The 21936-nt window shown below is 38.6% G+C and overlaps 2 protein-coding genes and 1 non-coding gene across 4 annotated transcripts; 2 read left to right on the plus strand and 1 right to left on the minus strand.

Moving 5' to 3' along the window:
* Nucleotides 1-1295: 1295 nt before the first annotated feature.
* BTG3 (BTG anti-proliferation factor 3) lies at nucleotides 1296-21406 on the plus strand. 2 transcript variants are annotated; one of them, XM_052642461.1, is made up of 5 exons: nucleotides 1296-1431; nucleotides 4875-5053; nucleotides 9635-9772; nucleotides 14966-15173; nucleotides 20621-21406. In XM_052642461.1, exons 2-5 carry the CDS (start codon nucleotides 4881-4883, stop codon nucleotides 20858-20860), a joined length of 759 nt encoding a protein of 252 aa, XP_052498421.1. In that variant the 5' UTR covers nucleotides 1296-1431; nucleotides 4875-4880; the 3' UTR covers nucleotides 20861-21406. The 2 variants fall into 2 exon arrangements, with proteins under 2 accessions (XP_052498421.1, XP_052498413.1); XM_052642453.1 differs by having other exon boundaries at nucleotides 1417-1502.
* Nucleotides 1787-4032, minus strand: LOC128052179 (basic salivary proline-rich protein 2-like). The gene is made up of 4 exons (XM_052644648.1): nucleotides 4027-4032; nucleotides 2551-2665; nucleotides 2098-2425; nucleotides 1787-2006 (listed from the first exon to the last, which is right to left on the minus strand). Exons 1-4 carry the CDS (start codon nucleotides 4030-4032, stop codon nucleotides 1787-1789), a joined length of 669 nt encoding a protein of 222 aa, XP_052500608.1.
* On the plus strand, nucleotides 8882-8954 carry TRNAK-UUU (transfer RNA lysine (anticodon UUU)). The gene has a single exon. It is a non-coding gene; the product is annotated as a tRNA-Lys (tRNA).
* Nucleotides 21407-21936: the final 530 nt, after the last annotated feature.

Consider the following 21936-nt stretch of genomic DNA (forward strand, 5'->3'; position numbering starts at 1 on the left):
GAATTTAAGTATCCTCTTTAAATTGACCAGTGAGTAGCTTCAGTTAGAACAGTATACTTTATACAAACACACACACACACACAGTTTTATTGTACTGGTTTGGGAATTGCATATTTTTTTTACTGCTAAAAATTAGCATTTTGAATTGCAAATAGGCTACACTCACCATCAGTAATGCAAACTTAAAATAGTCATAGGAACTGGGCTGAGAACATGATCCCAGGCCTAGCAGGCAGTCAAATATCTGGTCAACATATAACTTAAACAATAAGTTCTTGAGTAATTTGCATTGTGCTTTGTCTAGAAACAGTGAAAGCTAGCTTTCAGTTAAAAGAAAAAAAGTAGAAATATCTTGTATTTTTCTGTCCTGTTTAAGGTATTAAAGTGCTTTCAAAAAACGAATACCATGACGCCAACAAGAAACGTTAGAAAGATGTTTCTTTTTTTTTTCCCCAGAAAGTTAATATACATTTTTCACATGTGTATTTGCTCAAAGATTAAACTTGGCATGTGGAAGTCCTTGACTGGACGTGTCTGGGAAATAGAAAGCTTGGACTCTCAAGGTTTCATTCAGCTAATATCCCTGGAGACCCTCTTTTGTGTCCGGTTGGGACATAAAGGTCAGCAGGCGGCAGTCCCTGCTCTCAGGGAGCTACCCGCCGCTCAGGGAGGGGCCCAACTAGGACTTTGAAACAAACTGAAATGTCACCAGGAGGCTGCACAGCTGACGTGCCCCTAATTATCAAACCAATGAAGAGGTTCTGTCCATCAAAGCAACGTCTGCCTTTCGTCTGATCTGTGTAAACGCCCCCTACTCGCACCCCCCACCACCGCCCCCCAAGGCCGGGGACTAGAGAGCTGGGCCTCTACAGAGCAGGGTCTAAAACTCGCCCTCCCTGCCACGGGGTGTCAGGGCGCAGAGCGACAAGGACACGAGAGGGAGAAGCAGAGGCCCCAGCAGCAGAGGGGAAGTGGCCCACGCGACCCCCGAAGGGGCTGCAGCAGGTGGGTCGGGCTGGCGCTAGACCCTCCGTGCCATTCTTTCCGGAAGGGAGAAGCCGATGGCGTTGTTGCCCTCGTCTTCGGACCGGAGGTCTGCCGCGCGCGTGATACGACCGAGGGTGCTTCGCCGCCCGCACCGTGAGGCAGGGACCCCGGGGGCGTGGCCTAGGCGAGGCCCCGCCTCAGGCTCCTCCCCCTAGGAGCGCGAGCCAGTCCTGAGCGGCGCCATCCCTTTCCCGGGTCATCGCCCCGCCCCTCTTCCGGCCCGCGAGCCCCCCGCGCGTCGCTTCTGGGCCGCGTTCGCTAGCTCTCGCGCGCTAGCCAGCCCGCCCTCTCCGCGCGCGCTTGGCAGCCCGACGACGCGGGAGCCTCACAAGCCTGACGAGGCTTGCTGCGCTCATTACCACCGAGCGCCGGTCCGCTAAGGCGGTACGTTCGGTTCCCGGCCCGGGGACTGTCGGGGTCGCCGAATCTGTGGCCCCAGAGTGGAGGCGGCGGCGGTGAGGGGACTGGGCCAGGAGGAGGCGGACATGGCGGGGCTGAGGGCAGCGGCAGGAGGGTGGTCCGGGCGCCCTGGAGGCCACGTCGAAGGCTCGCGGGCGGGCAGTGCGTGGGGGGACCGCGAGGAGTGCGGGGTCGAACAGGCTTGCATCGGCTCCGGCCCGGCGCGAAGGAAGGTTTGGGGACTGAAGGGGGCGGTCCTCGAGGGTTTCCGCGAGACCCTCAGGGGCATCGCGACGGCGGAGACGCCGCCTAGAGGCTCCTGCCACGTTTCCACAGCGCGTTACCTTCCGCTCGGGGTGGGCGACAGCCTTCCTCGCGCGGCCGTGGGTTTTCTGGAGCCGGAGACCCGGCTTGCTGTCTCGGGGATGGAGGGAGGTCGCGCCTGAGGGCAGTCGAGTTCTCGAACCCGGGCCTCCGAAGTCTGGAACCTGCTCGGGGGCGGCGGACCCTGCGCGACTGTTCGCGGGGGAGGAAGGGAACGGGGCTCTGGGCCCTGCCCCCTTAACTCGGGAAAAACCGCGATTGCAGAAGTTGGACGCGCTCGCGGGCGGTTCTTCCAGGAGTGGGTGGATACGTGGGGTGCCCCCTCACCTAGCGCTCCTCAAGAGCCCCGTGCCAGTGCCGGGCCGCGGGTTGCCGGGCTTGATAAGCCCACCTCCCAGCGCCGCGGGAATCCTGCCTCTCGGGGTCCGGAGCCCGCTTTGTGGCGCCGCGGGGCTCGTCCGGGGCTCCTCACCCACCCCCCGCCGCTGGGATTCCCTCAACCTTGGGAAAGTCTGTCCGGAAAAATACTTGTTTCCAGAAACGGGCGCCACTCGCCTCTCGTTACAAGGGAGGAAAAAGTACAAAGTTATAAACTCCTGGCAGGCAGGGCTGGGTTTTCCTTGGGGTTCTCGGCCCGCCGCCGGAGCCGAGGAGACTGTGGAACAAAGTAGAACTTGAGGAGCAGCCGCGGTGACTACGTCCCCGGATGACGTCACCGTGCGAGATTTAAAATGGGAGCTTTTCGCCCCGAGTGTGGGTGGAGGGTTTGCGGCCCCTTACTCGAGACAACTTCCCTAGCGTACCTCGGGTCTTCTGGGCCCTGCTGCGTTCTGCTTCCTGACTTTATAACTCTCCCCTCTGGGGGGTACCCTTTGGATCCTCCTGGAATACTGACCTGTGAGGGTGGGTTAAATTGTCAGCAATTCAGGCACTATTCCTTCAAAAGTGAAAAAAAAAAAAAAAAATCCATATGACTCATCTTGTGTTACAACCCAAAGCCACCACTAAGTGGTTCTTTCCTTCCTTTCTTCCTTTTATTTTCCGATGTGAAACAGAGGGCCGAGCGGGCGGGGGGAGGGGGGAGGGGAGCGGGACAGGAAAACAAAACCCCACACTCAGATATGTAGAGCAGAGTTGGCAAATTGAATGAAGAAAATGAGTTAGTTGAGGATGGAGTGTATTTCTTTAGCGTGATTCCTTATTTTTTTTGGTGGGGTGGAGGCTGATGTAGTTGCATCAGCAAGTTTCATCCCAAAGCATATATTAAATTTCAGTGGGTTTTCTTTTCTATCATAACGTGGTGGAGTATAAATATAGCTTTATACGTGGAAATGGCTGACGTTTTTTTTCAACAGGAGGCTGCACAGCAGTTGGAGAGGGCTGGGGTTATGTGCTGCTGGCCATAGAAGAAACTCATTCTAGGGTTCCAGGAGGGAGGTTTGCGTGTCTTCCCATCTAGGATCAGGGTAGCTATGGCTGCCAGCATACTTCTCAAATACCATACAGAGTTTATTTCACACTGACATCCCTTGTTTGAATTTGCACAAGGAGGAAAGGAATCATGAAGACAGACTTTAAGAGGAAGTTTGGTAAAAGAAAAAGGAAGCTAACAGAATCAGCTTTACTTTTTAAATCTGAAAGAACTATAGGTAGGTTAGTCAGTTTTTACACCAAACATAGCAGGGGCTGTATGTCTTTAATAATTGGTTCTGAAAAGGTGGTGTTTCTTAGTAAATGCAGCATCTGATAACTCCAAGTTACAGCAGCCAAATGAATGAGCTCATTGGGTAAAGACAGAATATACATTGAAACAATCCCAGTACAAGATATCCAGTACAAGGTTTTTGCTTTTATGGATTAATCAATGATAAATCAGATCTGACATTTATAAAGAATCCTTCTTGAGGCAGTTCCAAAATGCAGCTGAATCTCTAATTATTCCTTTTAGTTTGATTTTCCATGAATGACCCCAGATTTCCACTTTCTTAAATATGCTTTGATAGAGCTGGGTTTTTTGGTCATATTTACCTAAAGGTAAATATGTCTCTGGTCCTGAAAGAATGCTTATAGAAGCTCGATGGTGGATCTTTTTCTTCGTGTATGACAGGTTTGTTGAAATATAGTTCACACACTGTATAATCCGCACATTTAATATGTACAGTTCATTGGTATTAGTATATTCACTAAGTTGTACAGCCATCACCACAGTCAATTTTGGGACATTTTCATCATTTCAAAAGGCAATCTTAAACTCACTGACATCACTCCTTCCCCATTCTCCTACCCCTAGGCCACTAACCTATTTCCTGTTTATATAGATTTGCTTATTCTGGACATTTCATATAATTAGTGTTATACAGTATTTGGTCTTTTGGCATCTTTCCCTTAGCATAATGTATTCAAGGTTCATACATGTTATAGCACCTATCAGTTTGTCATTTCTGTTGCCTAATAATATTCCACATTTTATTTATGCATATATCAGTTGCTCCACATTTAGTTTGTTTCTGCTTTTTGGTTATTATGAATAATGTTGCTGTGGACATTTGTGGACAAGTTTTTGTGTGAACATATGGCTTCATTTTCCTGGGGTATAGAGCTAGGAGTAGAATTGCTGGGTCATATGGTAGCCATATATATATGACCTTTTTAGGAACTGCTAAACTGTTTTCTGTATTGGCTCTACAATACTGGATTTTAAAGTGGAGTTTTTTTTATGTTTAAAGTACAAGTTATTTCTTAGAATTTTAAAGTTGAGTTATTGTACTTAAATATTTATGCATGTAATAAAAGCTATATAGTGGTATCATTGTAGTGCTTCTCTTTGAGTAATATCTCTGATTTTTATTTTAGCTGACAGGAACAACTTGGTGTGCTCTCTTTAGTGAATTCCATACAAAGGTGATAAAATTCTTAAGCAGTATTTAATAATAAGGTCTTTATGGCATAAATTAGTGACTGTTCCTGCTCCAGATATCAGCCAATGAAACACGAGATAAAATTGGGAGGAGGAAAGGGGGCTCTAAAGGAGGTATGTTTCACAGAGCTTTATCTTCAAATTTTGATGTTTCAGTTTTTTGAGAAAAACTATTTTATCTTTGCAGGAGAAAATGAAGAACGAAATCGCTGCTGTAGTCTTCTTTTTCACAAGACTAGTTCGAAAACATGATAAATTGAAAAAAGAAGCAGTTGAGAGGTTTGCTGAGAAATTGACCCTGATACTTCAAGAAAAATATAAAAATCACTGGTATCCAGAAAAACCATCAAAAGGACAAGCCTACAGGTAGGCTTGGACATTAGAATTGAACTGGACATTTGAATTGAACTGAGTGAAGAGGATGATCATCAGCTCCTCAAATAAGTGCCAGGCCAGAGGAGTGATGGTGTCCTGTCCATGTCTTTCACAGTTTAGCTGCATCATACCCAGCTCAGGGGTGGCTCATGTATTTTTTCCTTGTTCACTTTAAAATACAAGCATTTGTTGTTGGGACTTCTACTGCCAGGACTTGAGAGGCCAATCTGTAGACTCCTGGGAATTAGTCTTGTGGTCATAGTGTGACTCCTGAGTGTTTTCCTTTGTGTGTCACAGGTAGTTGAGGATTTTCACAATTGTAGAGGACCCCTAAAACTATCACTTAGAAAAGGGCATGAAAAGAGTTGAGAGAAATGAGTTCCTTGTATGTAAAAGTAAATTACATGCGACATATTAAAAGTTTTCTGGCAAATGAGAAATAAGATTATTAGACACCTGATATGTTCTTGACACTGGAGAAGGAAATGGCAACCCACTCCCGTACTCTTGCCTGGAGAATCCCATGGACAGAGAAGCCTGGTAGGCTACAGTCCATGGGGTCGCAAAGAGTAGGATACAACTGAGCGACTTCACTCACTCATGTTCTTGACACAGGAATGATTTCATTTGTACTGTGCATAATTCGTTGTAGTAGAAGCCAGTGTAACCATTTTATAGATGAAGGTAACTTACCTATGATTCACAAATGGTAAATACTAGCTCTGGAATTCAAATTCAGGTCTAACTCACTCTGAATTCTTAGGAGCTTTCTGTTACACCACAGTCTGACCACTGCCTTGTCTCTGAGAGTGAAGGCAATTCTCACTCCCAGCTGTCTTTTGTACTCCAGTTTATAAGTTCCATATACAGTTTAAAGAAGAGCAGACTCCTGTAAAACATGTCCTGGCATGTTCTGTCTTTAGTATTTATGTGAGTATTTGGGAACCTAAGTTGAGAATGTTCTACTAAACTCAGCTGTCAAACTGTGTCCCATTTGTGGATGTGACTGAAAAAATAAAAGTGGAACAGTTGTGACTGTCATGAATACAAATTCTTTTATTTTTGCCTATTGCTGCCCCTAAAGATTCCTCCACAAATCAGCGCTTGACAGTAAAAAGAATTTTCTTTCAGTCACTGAGCTCTTGTCAAGTGTATGACTATTCACAGAGTGTGCAAAGGAGGTGAAAATATGACTTGTTTAGTTCTCATTTGTGAAAAGCAAGGTAAGCATGTGATCTGTTGAAAAGAATCAAGTAATTGATATATTTCTCTCTCATTTTTATCCAAAGAGGTTTCCTAGTATACTGGAAGATATGGTGAGTGAAAGTAGAAATGTGGATGTAATTCAAGTTATTGTTTTTTATCCTCTCACTTGATTCTCTTAATTTTTTCCTGCACATCTTCATTTCTGATAAAGTGAACAGCTTTTGTGAATTAGAGCTCATGAGGCTTTTTACACTGATGCAGTTGACATTGGACTAAGGCTTTTGGTAGTGCCAAGCCACTGTACTGTTACTGAAAAAGGAGACACTGTCAAGTAAATGCTTAAAGATCAGTGTACAATTTCATTTCCATTAATTTCAAAAACTTGAGGAAAAAAGTTAGCCAAACAGGATTAAATTGGCATGTAATCAGAACTATCATTATTGAGTCATTTTGAAGCCATCTTTGAAGTAGAAAACTATTAGAGTTAATAGTGGGTTGTTTCTTTTATAAAAATGAGTAGACTATAGAATTAACCTAAGTTATTAGACTCTTCATAGAGTAGGTTGGAGGTGTTCTTTTTCTTCTAAAGTTTTTATAAATTAGTATGTTTTTCTGCAACATATACAAATAAGGGCAATTTGGCAACATTACGGAGATCTGTAAAAATATTCATAGTCTTTGAAAACTGAGTCTCCTAAAATCTATTCTAGAAGCATAATCAGAAATGCAGACAAATATGTATGAATATGGATATTTCTTGCACTTTATAATTGCAAAAAAATTGGAAAGCACTACACTGTCAAGTAAATGATAGACTATTTTTATGCAACTTTTAAAATCTTGTTTTTGAAGAGTGGCTAATGGGTGAGTAGTCACAGTATCTAGAGTGAAAAAAAATAGCATAGAAATATGTATGGTATGCAGATTTTGTTGAAGCAGAGTCTCTAAGCCTTTTTATTTACATATATTTTTTTTAAGCTTAGAGCCTACATCTTCACTGTATGTTAAAAAACACATACGTATATACATGTAAGATCTATCTCCTTACCCTTAACTGATTTTGATCCTGAGCACATGGGACTTTTCAATCAACCTACACAACATTAGAATCTATAACATAAGACCATCTCATAGAAAGGAACAAAGATTTTCTTACATGTTTTAAACTAGTTTTTAATTTTTACTCTGAATTTGCTAAATTGTTAATGGTGATGTTATGATAAATATAGGCCTAATTGGGTTGTTTAATAAGATGAACTTTGGCATCTGGTCTGGATCTGAACTCTGCATTCACCACTTTCTTGCCAGGTAATGTTGGGCAAGTTACTCAAACTCTGCCTCCTTTCTTTCTTGCAATGGAGAAAACAGTATGTAACTCACAGGATCAATGTGAAAATTAAAAGAGTTAATATAGACATACTTTGTTTTATTGTACTTTGCTTTATTTCATATCACAGATGTTGTGGTTTTTATAAATTGAAGGTTTGTGCAAGCATGCATTGAGCAAGTCTATCAGCGCCATATTTGCAATTGCATTTGCTCACTTTGCGTCTCTGTCACATTTTGGTAATTCTTTACAGTATTTCATACTTTTTCGTTATTATATTTGTTTTGGTGATCTGTAATAAGGGATCTTTGATGTTACTATTACAGAGACTTGATGAAGGCTCAGGTGATGGTTAGCATTTTTTAGCATAAAGCTATGTATATTGTGTTTTAGATGTAATGCTGTTGCATACTTAATAGACTACAGTGTAGTATAAATATAACTTTTATATACACTGAGAAATCAAAAATTTGTGACTGGCTTTATTGTGATACTCGCTTTATTGCTCTGGTCTTTAACCAATCCACAATGTCCGAGGTATGGCCATACATACAAAGTATTTAGAAAACTCTCCATTGCATGGTAAACCTTCAAAAAGGGTTATTATTATTATTACTTAGAAATATATATTAGCTATTATCTAATGAGAACTTTTTCACTGTTTTAAATGAAAATGGAAATTGACTAAATATAAACACATTATTCTCTTGATGTTAACAGTATTATAGTTAGTAGTATTATCAATATTTGTCAATTAACTTATATTTTCTATATTTTAAAGCTTTGGGTCTGAAAAAGAAGTAAAATGATTTAATCTAAACTCACCTTAGTAAATCGTGGGCTTCTCTGGTGGCTCGGATGGTAAAGAATCTGCCTGCAATGCAGGAGACCCAGGTTCAATCCCTGGGATGGGAAGACCCCCTGGAGAAGGGAATGGCTACCCACTCCAGTATTTTTGCCTGAAGAATCTCTTGAACAGAGGAACCTGGGGGCTACAGTCCATGGGGATCACAAAGAGTTGGACATGACTGAGAGACTTAATACTTTTAGTTTCACACTTTCACCCTATAAATCAGGATTAGTACAAAAACCTGGATTCTCTTGGTTCATTTCTTAGCTGTAGGCAGTAAATACTTTCATTGTAACTAAAAATTTCTCTATGCAAGCAGGATACTTACTTTAACAGGTATTTTTGCATTCATACTGAGAGCCATCTTTGAGCATTCTGTTAGGTAGCCGTGGTTGGTACTTCTTAGGTTAAAAGAAAAAATGGGACAGATGAGAATTCCCTGGTAGTCCAGTGGTTAGGACTCTGTGCTTTTACTGCTGTGGGCCCAGGTTTGATCCCTGGTCAGGGAACTAAGATCCTATAAACTCTGTGCTAGAACAGTCTTTATTGGTTTAGAATTTTTTCACCTTTTTGCTAACTAAATAAGAAAACCCTCGAGTAACACAACTTAAATAAGCCAGTAACACTTTTGGATTATATTTTACTCTTAATACATGATATAAATGGTTCTGTGTCCTTGATTAATTTGGTATTTAGAGAACAGTTACAGGTAAGGCAAAGGATACCCTTCTTAAGCAAAGTAACGACAGAGCAAAACTTGTGACAAAAATGTATGAATGTTGTTTAAAACATTAGTTGAGGTCTTTTTGTTAGCTGGAGATTTTGTTATATAGGAATTTGGCTAATTTTTTGCATTCAAAGTTCTAAGTAATTTCATGCACTTACATACTCCTTGCTTATTGAAGTACATGTGAGGTTGAGTAGTTACTATCTGAAATGAGGTAGAGCCAGTCCTACTGATGTCCCTGTGCTCCTGCAGATGCCCTTTTCTTTCTACCAGGCTGCGTAGATGCTGCTGCAGCCTCTTTGCCTTTAGTTCAGATTTGTTATCTATTTAGGATAGGTATTCCTGAGTTCTTTACCAGGGTTTTATTTTTTTAAGTTCATGTTGGCAAATACTCGTAGATATAACTAGGTTTCTGATTTAAATTTTATTTAAAGCTATTAACATTACTCCACTTTTTTGTAGATGCATTCGTGTCAATAAGTTTCAGAGAGTTGATCCTGATGTCCTGAAAGCCTGTGAGAACAGCTGCATCTTGTACAGTGACCTGGGCTTGCCAAAGGAACTCACTCTATGGGTGGACCCATGTGAGGTGTGCTGTAGGTGAGTTTGGCAACTGAACTGATGACCATGTTGGAACTGATTTTTATGAAATTCTCTCAGGTACCGCCTGTACACGTATCTTAATGGCCAGGAGCTGGTTGGTTGGCTTTCTCAGAAGTGAATTTTGTAAACTATTCTTCTTGGAGGTGATAGTAAAAGACTGGTTACACTCCTGTTTTACAACTAAAGAAACTTAAGAAATAATAGAGCAGAGTTTTTTTTTGAAGAGATTTACCAAGTTTATTGTAGAATTTAGATACCTTGATTCCCTGTAGGTCAATTATTACCATCTCCCATTGATGGTGCCCTTGTCTTTCCCGTCTTCAAACTAGGAAAGTTGTTAATCCCAAATAATACTGGATAATTACTTTTGGTTGGTCTCTGTTGCTGTTTGTTTTCACTGTTGCCTCTCTCCCCGCTTTTGGCTTTTAAGTGGCTGAGTGAAATTTTCATGGTTTTATTTTCATAATGGAAATTATTTCTTGTCTCCTAATGAGCAGAATTGTAAAAGGTAGGTGTGTTAGGTATGAAATTGAACTTCATTTACTCTAAAAGCATTCATTGTGGACCAGGCATTCTTAGTTGTGGAAATGAAAGTGACATTATTCTTTCAGGTAGTTTAAAGTGTAATAAGGGAGAAGAAAGAATAAGCAGATAACAGAGTGAGATTTATGCTATAATAGAAATATGTACAAGATGCACTGGTTGGTGGCACAAAAGAGAAAGTTACTGCCTCACGGAAGACTGTAGTCACCCCTTGGTATATCAGTGAAGGATTAGTTCCAGGACACTCCTCACCACACACACGCACACACACGCACATGCACAGCCAGAACTAAGATCCTCAGATGCCCAAGTCCCTTATATAAAATAGTGCAGTATTTGCATATAACCTATGTATACCCTCCCATTTACTTTAAATCATCTCTAGATTACTTATACTACCTAATATAATGTAAATGCTATGTAAATAGTTGCCTTAAATTGAAAAAGTTCAAGTTTTTCTTTTACGAACTTTCTGATTTTTTTCCCCCCAAATATTTTTGGTCTGTGGTTGGCTGAATGCACAGATGCAGAACCCATGGATACAGAGGACTGATGTTATTGAGTAGGTGGTACTTGAGCTGAGTGGGGAAGGAGTTGTAGTTGACTAGATGACAAAGTGGGTGTTTGCAGGCAGGAGGAACAGAATGAACAGATGCATGGAACTCCCTGCGAGTGATTTCCTACAGCTGTTTCTTTAGGGTTTTCTCTTTGGTTTAGAGGTACAGTTCACCCATTGATTGTAGTAGAGGTGCTTTTGATGTAACCCTAATATGTTCTAAAGGTGGTCATAGGCTGTGACTTGATCTTCATCAATGAAAGTGGTGATGAAGACATGCTGGATAAATACATGGTTGTTCTGCAACAATTTTCTGGACCACCCTAGAGCTGCTTGATATAAACTGGTGTCTTATGTAAGCTTATTGCTTTGGGAAGCTGGGGGCACGTAGATTCTCTAGTACTTGTTTCTCATAAAAAGGAATAGCAGCGATTTTTGTACTTAGAAGGTCAGACAATTTTTAGAGTCTGGGACTAAGGAAGGACTTACCTCCGGCCAGGGTCAGACTTTGTTTTGTAGACTTGGTCCACTGAATCCCTGCAGAAGACTTTTCAGTATACAAGAAATAGCTATCACAAAGTTGACTATATTGAAATACTTACTTTTCAAGGCCTACACTTTGATCCTGATTTACTCTTACTTCATGCACAGTTCTTTAAGTTAGTTGTGTAGTTTTTTAAGCCCATAAAGACTTACATGACATTTGAAGGGGGATTGTTCAAAATACAGTTGACTTTCCATATCTGACGATTCCATATCCATGCATTCAACCAACTTTAGTTCAAAAATATTTGAGGGCAAAAAATTAGATAAGTTCTAAACAGCAAAACTTGAATTTGCCATGCTATGCAACTATTTACATAATATTCAAAGTATTTGTATAATATTTACATTGTATTAGATATGATAAGCAGAGAAGGCAATGGCACCCCACTCCAGTACTCTTGCCTGGAAAATCCCATGGACGGAGGAGCCTGGTGGGCTGCAGTCCATGGGGTCGCTAACAGTCGGACATGACTGAGCGACTTCCCTTTCACTTTTCACTTTCATGCATTGGAGAAGGAAATGGCAACCCACTCCAGTATTCTTGCCTGGAGAATCCCAGGGATGGGGGAGCCTGGTGGGCTGCCATCTATGGGATCACACAGAGTCAGACACGACTGAAGCGACTTAGCAGCAGCAGCAGATATGATAAGTAATCTAGAGATAATTTAAAGTGTATGGGAGCATGTGGGCAGGTTGTATGCAAATACCTTGCCATTTTATTTAAGGTACAATACTTGGGCAGCCATATATTTTGGCATTGGGAGAGGAAGGGGAGGGAATGGTCCTGCAACCAGTCCCCCAGGATACTGTTGTCATAAATCTACAAAAAAAAGTAATAGTCTAACATAGAAGTGGGAACAAAAAAGCAAGAGTTGAACCAAATATATTATCACACTGTCAAATAAGAAATATTTGATACAACAGTCTTAAATCATTAGGGGAAAGTTTCTGTATCCAAGGATGTTTAAGAAGTTGGCGAATTACATGAACATTTTGGACATATTGATTTGAAATGCCTAAACCATATCTTGACACCTGAAGATGAGAGCTTTAGTTACATGGACATTCTGTTTTACTTAAGTGAATACTTCATTATTTGATAATACCAGATAATGAAAAATTACTGAGCTTTCTCATCTTGCTAGTATAAGAAAATCCTTGCATTGCCTTCTGTATGATCAAAATTTTGCCTCAAATTGACTATGATGTGAGTTTCTTCACAGTTACTAGAAATTATCTTCAGAATGTTCATTAAGTGATGATAGAAATCCCAGGGGAAATAAAGTGTTAGTAATTGGGTAGAGATGATTGCTATAAATTAATAAAGGAAATTGAGATATTTATTAGTGCTTTTGAATCCAAACTGGGAATATTCTGAAAACTAAAATTGATATAGCAGTTACATAGTTGAGTAAATAATCTGAGTCATTAAAAATAATAAATCATTGTATACTAAAGACTATGGTTTTAAAAAACATTTGAAATCTACTCAGAACATTTTTCATAGAATTATTCCATCAGGATAGATATTGGAAGAATGCAAAAGCGTTGTATAGTTAGAAAGGTTATCACTTCATGAAATACTTCAGATTATACTAAATAGAAAACAGATCTTTCCCATAAGGAGAAATCCTGCAAATAGCTGGCATGTTATTATCTACTCAGTAGTCTACACTTCTTGTTTGTAATTTCTATAATCCTTTCTTTTCCTGGAAGATAAAGAGCATTAGATACTATTGATATTTTTCAAATTAACTCAGTTGGTCTTAATGTTTCAGCAGTGTGTGTAAATTTTAAATTGTAAAGTTTAAAACTTGTCCCTTACTAATTCTGAGGAATTAATTGTATGTTCTAATATTACGGTAATATAGTAAGCTGCTTCACTTACCCTGAAGAGAGCCCTCATGCCAAAATACTACCAAGGGAAAAAGGCAAAACCTAACTGAGCTCAAGTATCAAAGAAATCTGAGTTAATAAAGCTGATCCTTCAGTCATTTAGATGTCTGCCCTTGGTTTAGGTTTCTGTTTCTACTGAGGTAGGGTTTTTTCTCAGATTTCTTGCCTTTCTGTTTTGCCTGAGTTGAAATTGTAGTTCATGAATTCTGTGTTGTAAAGAACTCACCCAGTTGTTCAGGCATTTTCTAAGAAGAATCACCAGTTGAAGAAAACCACTATCCAACTACTTCCAGCTTCCTCATCCTACAGATAAGAAACAAGGCCTGGAGAGACTGAATAACTTGAACCTGGGTACACCTAGTATATGGCAGAGCAGAACCAAAAATATGTCTTGTGCTCTTTCCACCATCCTATAGCGGTTTATGAGATAGACTGAAAAAGAATAGAAAAAGGAATTATATACTATATTTAGATTGTATTTATGGCCCCATTCAGCCCATGAGAATAGAAGATAGCACAGCTGAAAGGAATAGAACTCACCTATGAGACTACTTGATTGCCATTGGAACTTTCAATAGACTTTGTTGTAATTAGGCCTTTTACTTAACTGTAAATATCCTGATTCAGAAATAATTTGAGATGAGTTATCTTGAAATGAAATTAATTGACATCATAGTTAACCTTATTTTTCTATTGAAGTCATTCTTATATTTTGTAAGCTTGGAATCATTTGTTGAACTTTAATTACATGCCGTGTAAGACTGCTTAACAGTTCATTTCCTTTGTCCTAACACTTCCTAGAAATTGTTTCATAGTGTTTATGATGTCTAATTTATTAGATTTGTGGGTTTCTTCTCTGTCCTCTCAATGAAAACTCCTAGTTTTACTATGTGTTATGCTATTTTCCCCTGATCGCAGAATTTTTTTTTCTAGTAACCAATAGCCAAAGTTAGATATCCTGACAGTTTTTCTTAGATCAAGGCTTTAAAAATGTTTTGGAAGAATAAAAAACACTGCTTAATTTAAAGGAAATGAACATTTATCATAGGAATCTCTGTGAAATCAGCAGTGTAATTCAAGAAAAATCCTTTTATTTTCCTCAACAGTAGCTATATTTTCTTTTTCTCTTTAACCTCAACAGTTGCCTCAGTTCTCATTTTTGTCAGTGTAGATACAGGAAACACAGGCCCCTTTTTTAATTTAATTGCAGTAAAAGTAAATCCCATAAGAAATATCTAGTTGATTTTTGACTTGAATTACTATGATCTTAATATAGAGGTCAATTAAAAATTCATTAGAAAGTTTTACTGTATTAATGTAAATGGCCAATACATTAATGTATGGCCAATTTCAGTGGTGCATACAAAAATGTAATCCATGAATTTCTCTTGGGGCAGTAGAAAAGAAAATTGGAAAAAAGAATGAATGAGGTCACTTTTTTGGTACGTTAATAGACTGGAAAACTGTGGCCTGCCTGTTGGCATGGAGCTGGGTTAACATACTATATATGTAGAATCAAGTTCTGGGAGGGTTCCTTCTTGGCCCAGGACTGGTGGCATGTCCAGACCTGTTCAGTTGTTTTTATGGACTTTGTTGCTTTGTTGATATAATTTCAGGGTTTCTAAGTTTTTGGATCTTTTTATTCTTAGGTATGGAGAGAAAAATAATGCATTCATTGTTGCCAGCTTTGAAAATGAGGATGAGAACAAGGATGAGATTTCCAAGAAAGTTACCAGGGCCCTTGATAAGGTTACCTCTGATTATCATTCAGGATCCTCTTCTTCAGATGAAGAAACATGTAAGGAAGTGGAAGTGAAACCGAATTCTGTGGCTGCGACCCCCAGCCCTGTGTACCAGGTAACCATGAAGTGGCTCTATACTGAAGGTCCTGAGCAGGGCTTCCAAGGTCATCCTGGGTAGTCCTCATATTGCCCAGGGTTTCTGAGTTGAGATTTTAGATCACAGTTGTTGCTTTTCCACATTAAGGGGAAGTAGAATAGGCATCTTGAATCATGTTGTCAAAGGTCTGCTTTACTATTCAATAAGTAGGATAAATATATTTCAAAAAGAATAGGAAGAATCATGGAAATAAAACATTCCTGATGTTTTAAAATCCTTAGTACTTTCAGAAACAGCCACTTTTTTTTTTTGTAGCCTTTAACACTTCCAATTTGTAACTTCAGGTTTAACTTTCATGTTCCTCCCTCTCTGTGGTTAAAGAGAAACCTCAATAAATTTTTCTTTAGTTAATTTTTCATTCAAGCCCAAACCGTATCTTTCTTTGCCTTAACATGTAAAGAATTATATAGCAAGCATGAGAGCTTCCCTGCTGGTTCAGTTGGTAAAGAATCTGCCTGCAATTCAGGAGACCCGGATTCGATCCCTGGGTTGGGAATATCCCCTGGAAAATGGAATGGCGACCCACTCCAGTATTCTTGCCTAGAGAATTATATGGACAGAGGAGCCTGGCAGGCTGTGGTCTGTGTGGTCACAAAGAGTGGGACACAACTGAGCAACTAACACACAGCAGTCATGTGTGTACTTTGTTCACTTATTTATTACTTATACCCCACATACAGTTAATGTATTATAGTTTGAAAAATTCTTAACAATAGTACTTTTCAACAGGAAATATTTTCAAGTAAAAAAAGAAAAATCTTTTGAGTTGAGCCTTCTTCTGTACATGTACTTTTTCTGATTTTGAGTCTATTTTTAAATATACCTATTTTTATTAAGTTGGCCTTAATTAGATATAATTAAACATAACAGGTTTCTGGTAGGGTTTGATTTGGCCTAAAATGAGAATTTAGTCTTTAATGAATAAGAAATCAAGAGTATCATGAGTATTAGAGACTGAACCTTTACAAAAATTAACTTGAAACAGTATGTGCGTCCATGCTGAGTCACTTCAGTGTGTCCAACTCTGCAACTCTATGAACACTAGCCCACCAGGCTCCTCTGTCCATGGGATTCTCCAGGCAAGAATATTGGAGGGGTTGCCATGCCCTTTTTCAGGGACTCTTCCCAACCCAGGGATTGTACCTACATCTCTTAACGTCTCCTACACTGGCAGACAGATTCTTTACCGCTAGCGTCACCTGGAAAGCCAGAGTACAACAGTGACATGTCCTCCTCTTCCCCAACCACCAGTCTTGTGCCCTTACATGAAGGTGTTCATTACCAGTTATTTTTGTATCCTTTCCAAGCGAGTCCCTATATAGATAAGTAAACATAATATTTGTATTTCAGGGATCATTTTAAGACCACTGACATAAATATTTTGGACTTTTTTTCCCTCTATGTGATGCATTATGTACTACAAATTACCATTGTTTTTTTAATTTTTATTATTTATTTAACTTTACAATACTGTATTGGTTTGGCCATACATTGACATGAATCTGCCACGGGTATACATGAGTTCCTAATCCTGAACCCCCCTCCCACCACCCTCCCCATATCATCCCTGTGGGTCATCCCAGTGCACCAGCCCCAAGCATCCTGTATCCTGTATCGAACCTAGACTGGCGATTCGTTTCCTTACAGGATAGTATACATGTTTCAATGCCATTCTCCCAAATCATCCCACCCTCTCCCTCTCCCACAGAATCCAAAAGTCTGTTCTATACATCTGTGTCTCTTTTGCTGTCTCGCATACAGGGTTATCATTACCATCTTTCTAAATTCCATATATATGTGTTAGTATACTGTATTGGTGTTTTTCTTTCTGGCTGGCTTCACTCTGTATAATTGGCTCCAGTTTCATCCACCTCATTAGAACTGATTCAAATGTATTCTTTTTAATGTCTGAGGAATACTCCATTGTGTATATGTACTACAGCTTTCTTATCCATTCATCTGCTGATGGCCATCTAGGTTGCTTCCATGTCCTGGCTACAAATTACCATTGTTAAATTACCTGCAATTCATTGAGATGTGTGGTAATTTTATCTCAGAATTTTATTTGTTGTTACTCAGTAAAGCAAGAATATGAATCCCAAATTGAACTTATTGCTACTAATTTTTACAAGTAAATTGACAAGTTAATTTTTAGATTTTCTTTTAAAATTAAGTTGTACTTGTTTTCCCCCTTGTTGAAAGACTACTGGGATAAAATTCTAACAGAAAAGCATAGAAATGGAAGTATCTTTTATGTGCTTTTAAAATATAACAGTTCTTTTTGACATTACATTCACTTATAAAATATTTCATAATGAAGAAGCATAGTTCAGCTCTTAACAGTCATTGTGTAGAAAGTTGGAGCAGATGGTCCACTTTAAGATCTTTTTTACCTATTTTTTTCATCTTGAATCTGGCTTTACCAAGAAGAACCTAAAAAAAAGAGGTTATCAAAGTATACACAAAATAATTTCTAGCTTGGGGGTTTTTGTTCTCTGATAGGGGTCTGTGTTTTCTGAAAGGAACCTCCAAAGATAATTCTCCACTAAGAATGAAGATTATATAATTTCTCCCCAAACTGGTCCACAGATTCACCTTGCTATCAAAATCCCAAAAGGCTTTTTTCTAGATAAAATTCAAAGAAAGGAGAATCAAGTCAGAGATCTCACATTAATATCAAGTCGTTATGTTTATTAAGACAGTGTGTTAATAGTTTGTTGTTTAGTCGCCAAGTCGTGTCTGACTCTTTTGTGACCCCATGGACTGTAGTCCACCAGGCTCCACTGTCCATGGGATTTCCCAGGCAAGAATAGTGGAGTGGGTTATGATTTCCTTCTCCAGGGCATCTTCCCTACCCAAGAATCAACCCGTCTTTCCTACACTGGCAGGCGAATTCTTTACCACTGAACCACTAGGGAATCCCTGTGATAATGGTTTAAAAATACACAAATATATTATTGGAACAGATAGTAGACTCCTTATGTACAAAAATTTTTTTAATAAGTGCCAAAGGAATTCAGTGGGGAAAAATCTATAAGAACTGGTACTGAAACGATTGGATAATCCATTTATTTTTTAAAAAGTGACCCTAACTGCTACCTTATACCATACATTAAAAAAAAACAACTAATTTTAAATGCGTCACAGGCCTAAACATAAATGCTAAATCTCTGACACTTGGAAGAAAACATAGGGAGATACCTTTATTATTTAGGATAGGCAAAGATTTCTTCCAAAAATGTTAATAAATTTGACCTCATCAAAATTAAAACTTTTTGCCCATCAAAAGAAGCTGTAAAGAAAATGAACAGGCAGAAGTATAGGCTGGAACAAAATATTCTCAATACGTATATTTGTCAAAGGACTTGTTTTCAGAATATACTTTAAAAATCAGTCCTGTAAATCAACAATAAAAGACAAATGATCCAAATAACAACAGTGGGTATAAGATGTGAAAAAACACTTGTACAAAAGAAGTTATATAAATGGCCAGTAAGCAAATGAAAAAGGTGCTCAATCTTATTTGTTATCAGGTAATTGTAAATTTGAGCCACAGTGAAACACTACTTTCAGAATGGCTAAAATTAAAACATCTGACAGTACCAAGTGCTGACAAGGATGTGAAGAAGCTGGATTCATAAACTGTTGATTGAAGTGTAAAAAATGGTACAACCACTTTGAAAACTGCTTGGCACTTAAATATGCATCTGCCATATAACCCAACAGTTCCATTCCTAAGTATTTAACAAGAGAAATGAACCATATCTACAAAGCCTCTTACTAGAATGTTTATAACAGCTTTTTTTATATAACAGTAAAAAAACAAATATCCATTAACAAGTGAATGGGGGAAGATAGTCATATATTCATTCATACAGTAGGATAATAGCAATAAAACATTTCATAATAGACACAGTACGGAAGGACCTAAAAAACATTCTGTTGAGCAAAAGAATTTTGCCAGGGAATTCTTTGGTGGTCCAGTGGTTAAGGACTCTTGTTTTCACTGCCAAGGGCACAAGTTTGATTCCTGGTTGGGAAACTAAGATCCCAAAAGTCATGTGTTACAGCCCCCAAAAAAGAATATTGCTAGACACAAAAGAATATATACCTTCCATTTATATGATGTTCACAAACAGGGAAAACTCAGTCTGTGATAGAAGTTTGAACAGTGGTTGCTTGTGGGAATCATTATTCCAGAATTGTGTCTACTTTCTGAGTTTTAAAAGCTTACCAGGACCCCAATGTAGAAAGAAACGAAAACATTCCACTTGGCTATTGGTTTAGGTATAGTATAGGTCAATTATTAGTTGGAACTCTTAATAAATTTTTTCATTTCCCCATTATTGTAGGTAATCAAGAATTAACTGTGCATGCTAAGGTTATTCACTGCCACATTGTTTTGTTTGTTTTTGTGCATCGTTTTTTTTAAAAGACTGAAAGCAGCCGAAATGTCCTATCAACAAGAGACCACTTAATTTAGTTATGGCATAGTCGTTGCATTACTGTCTAGCTGTAGATTTATGAAAAAAGTCATTATATATTGATATGAATGTCTCTGATACGTATTTATTGAGTGTAGAAGCAGTATGCAGAATTGTGGATATTTAATGTGTATATAGATGTACACACAAGTATATTCATAGAATATCTCTAAAGATAATCAAAAAATTGATCAGTGTTTGCTGCCTCTGAGAGGGCAGCTGGTAATCAGATAAAGAGAGACTTTTTTTCCCACTATATACAACTTCGTGCCTTTTGAATTTTCTATCCTAAATGTAGTGCTGATATACAGAATATAAATTTTTTAATCCCTATGCTAAGAGCAGATTAGAAATCAGAGAACTCTGAAACTCATAGTCACAGGGCACAGTATTCTGAGCATAGAGGTCCAAAACTGCTGAAAACATTTTGCATAATGTGAACTTGATGTCCCACTTGACTTACAGGATAATCTAAGACTGTTGTTCCAAAATGCTAAACTGGCTACATTAGAATCACCTGCAGAGTGTCATCAAAATACCTGGCCTCTCTTCCTAAAATTTTGTTAAGATTGTTCAGTAGAACAGGACTGGGGCATGACATTTTTGTGTTTAAAAGCTTCATAGGTGACTCTTTAGCCAGCTTTGGGACACCAGCGGTCTTAAACATGTTATGTCCTTATAGGCCTCTACTCATTCTGTTTTCATCTTTTCTGCTTGATATAGCCAGAGAATACCTGGTTTTCGAGGGGTGTATTTGAGTTTATTAATTTTCGTTCATTTGAAAAACACTGATCACATACTATATTTGAAGTTTTTAACATATTTAGACTTGACTGTAGGGAATGTCCCCTAGAGCTACTCTTTGGGTTGTGGGTGAGTGAGTTTGTTTTTTATTAATTTGCCATTTTCTTTTCCCTACAGATTTCGGAATTGATATTCCCACCTCTTCCAGTGTGGCACCCGTTGCCCAGAAAAAAGCCAATAATGTATCGAGGGAATGGCAATCAAAGTCACTACCCTCCTCCCATTCCATTTGGTTATCCAAATCAGGGACGGAAGAATAAACCATATCGCCCGATTCCAGTAACATGGGTACCTCCTCCTGGAATGCATTGTGACCGCAATCATTGGATTAATCCTCACATGTTAGCACCTCACTAGCTGCTTTTGTCTGTTGGTGTCATGTTGAGAGAAGGTAGAATAAGCCTGACTACGCATTAAAAGTTCATACTTAAAGTAGTAAAGTTAGATGGGCTAAACCATCAAACTTATTTTTATAGAGAAGTTATTAAGAATAATCTTTTCTTAAAAATATATATGCACTTTAGATATATTGATATAGTTTGAGAAACTTTATAAAAGTTAGTCAAGTGCCTGAGTTTTTAATATTAAACTTGAGTATTTATATATTGTGCATCAGCTCTGTTGCTTATGAGGATACTGTAGGAGTGGATGATCTGTTCTAGCACCTTTGAGCATTTATGGAAAGTATGTAAGTTATTTATACACATGGAAATCTATTTTATGTTGTTTAGAAGAATTGCATAAAATCATGTAGTTGCAAATAAAAAGTAGTTTGAGGCATGCCAATGTGTGCTTCTGTTCTGTGTACAAACAGAGAAGAGTGAAAGGGATATCTCACTGCAGTGTGTTTAATTAAATATTTAGCAAAGAAAAAGCAATGTAGCAATTTCTATTTTTCTTTAAAAAATTTTTTATTAACCATAACTTTCCAAAGGCTATAGTAGCAAGTGATTCATATAAAAAGTCTAAAATATGTTAGTAGCTAATTGAAAATATAAATATAGTGAAACATCTTTCAGTCATCAGAGTCACTATATATAGGATTTTCTTAGCCTAGAATTTGGCCTGTACAAATGTTGATAAGACATCTGGCTTATATGCCTAGTGCCATTGCATAAAGCAGAAATGTTCTTGTAGATGCTCTAAACTCTGCCTTGTGCTTTTTTTCTTCAGCATGTTTAAGTCTTTATTAGTGGTCTAAAATAAAGTCAAATAGTACAGTACTTCAGATTCTTCAGTGGTCCTTCAAATTTATACCGCTGTAGTGTCATCAGTCTCGTAAGTGTACTTGAACTACAAAAACAAAAAGATAAAAAAAATTTGGATTAAAAAAATAATTGGATTCTTTCCCCAGAGGTATATTTTAAAAAACTAAGATCATTACACTTTCTCATTATCCACATCTTTAAATTTCTAGTCCTAAATTATTTAAT

Source organism: Budorcas taxicolor, chromosome 1 (genome assembly GCF_023091745.1).
Source record: "Budorcas taxicolor isolate Tak-1 chromosome 1, Takin1.1, whole genome shotgun sequence".
NCBI classification, from domain to species: domain Eukaryota; kingdom Metazoa; phylum Chordata; class Mammalia; order Artiodactyla; family Bovidae; genus Budorcas; species Budorcas taxicolor.

Excerpts from the sequence above, each read along its gene's own strand:
- LOC128052179 (XM_052644648.1), bottom strand. Across the intron at positions 2,426-2,550 it reads CGCTAGGGAAGTTGTCTCGA|TCTCCTCGGCTCCGGCGGCG; the intron begins GTAAGGGGCCGC and ends TTTGTTCCACAG. Across the intron at positions 2,007-2,097 it reads GGGCTCTTGAGGAGCGCTAG|GGGGCAGGGCCCAGAGCCCC; the intron begins GTGAGGGGGCAC and ends TCCCGAGTTAAG.
- BTG3 (XM_052642461.1), top strand. The coding sequence starts at position 4,881 with ATGAAGAACGAAATCGCTGCTGTAGTCTTCTTTTTCACAAGACTAGTT. Across the intron at positions 5,054-9,634 it reads TCAAAAGGACAAGCCTACAG|ATGCATTCGTGTCAATAAGT; the intron begins GTAGGCTTGGAC and ends ACTTTTTTGTAG. Across the intron at positions 9,773-14,965 it reads CCATGTGAGGTGTGCTGTAG|GTATGGAGAGAAAAATAATG; the intron begins GTGAGTTTGGCA and ends TTTTATTCTTAG.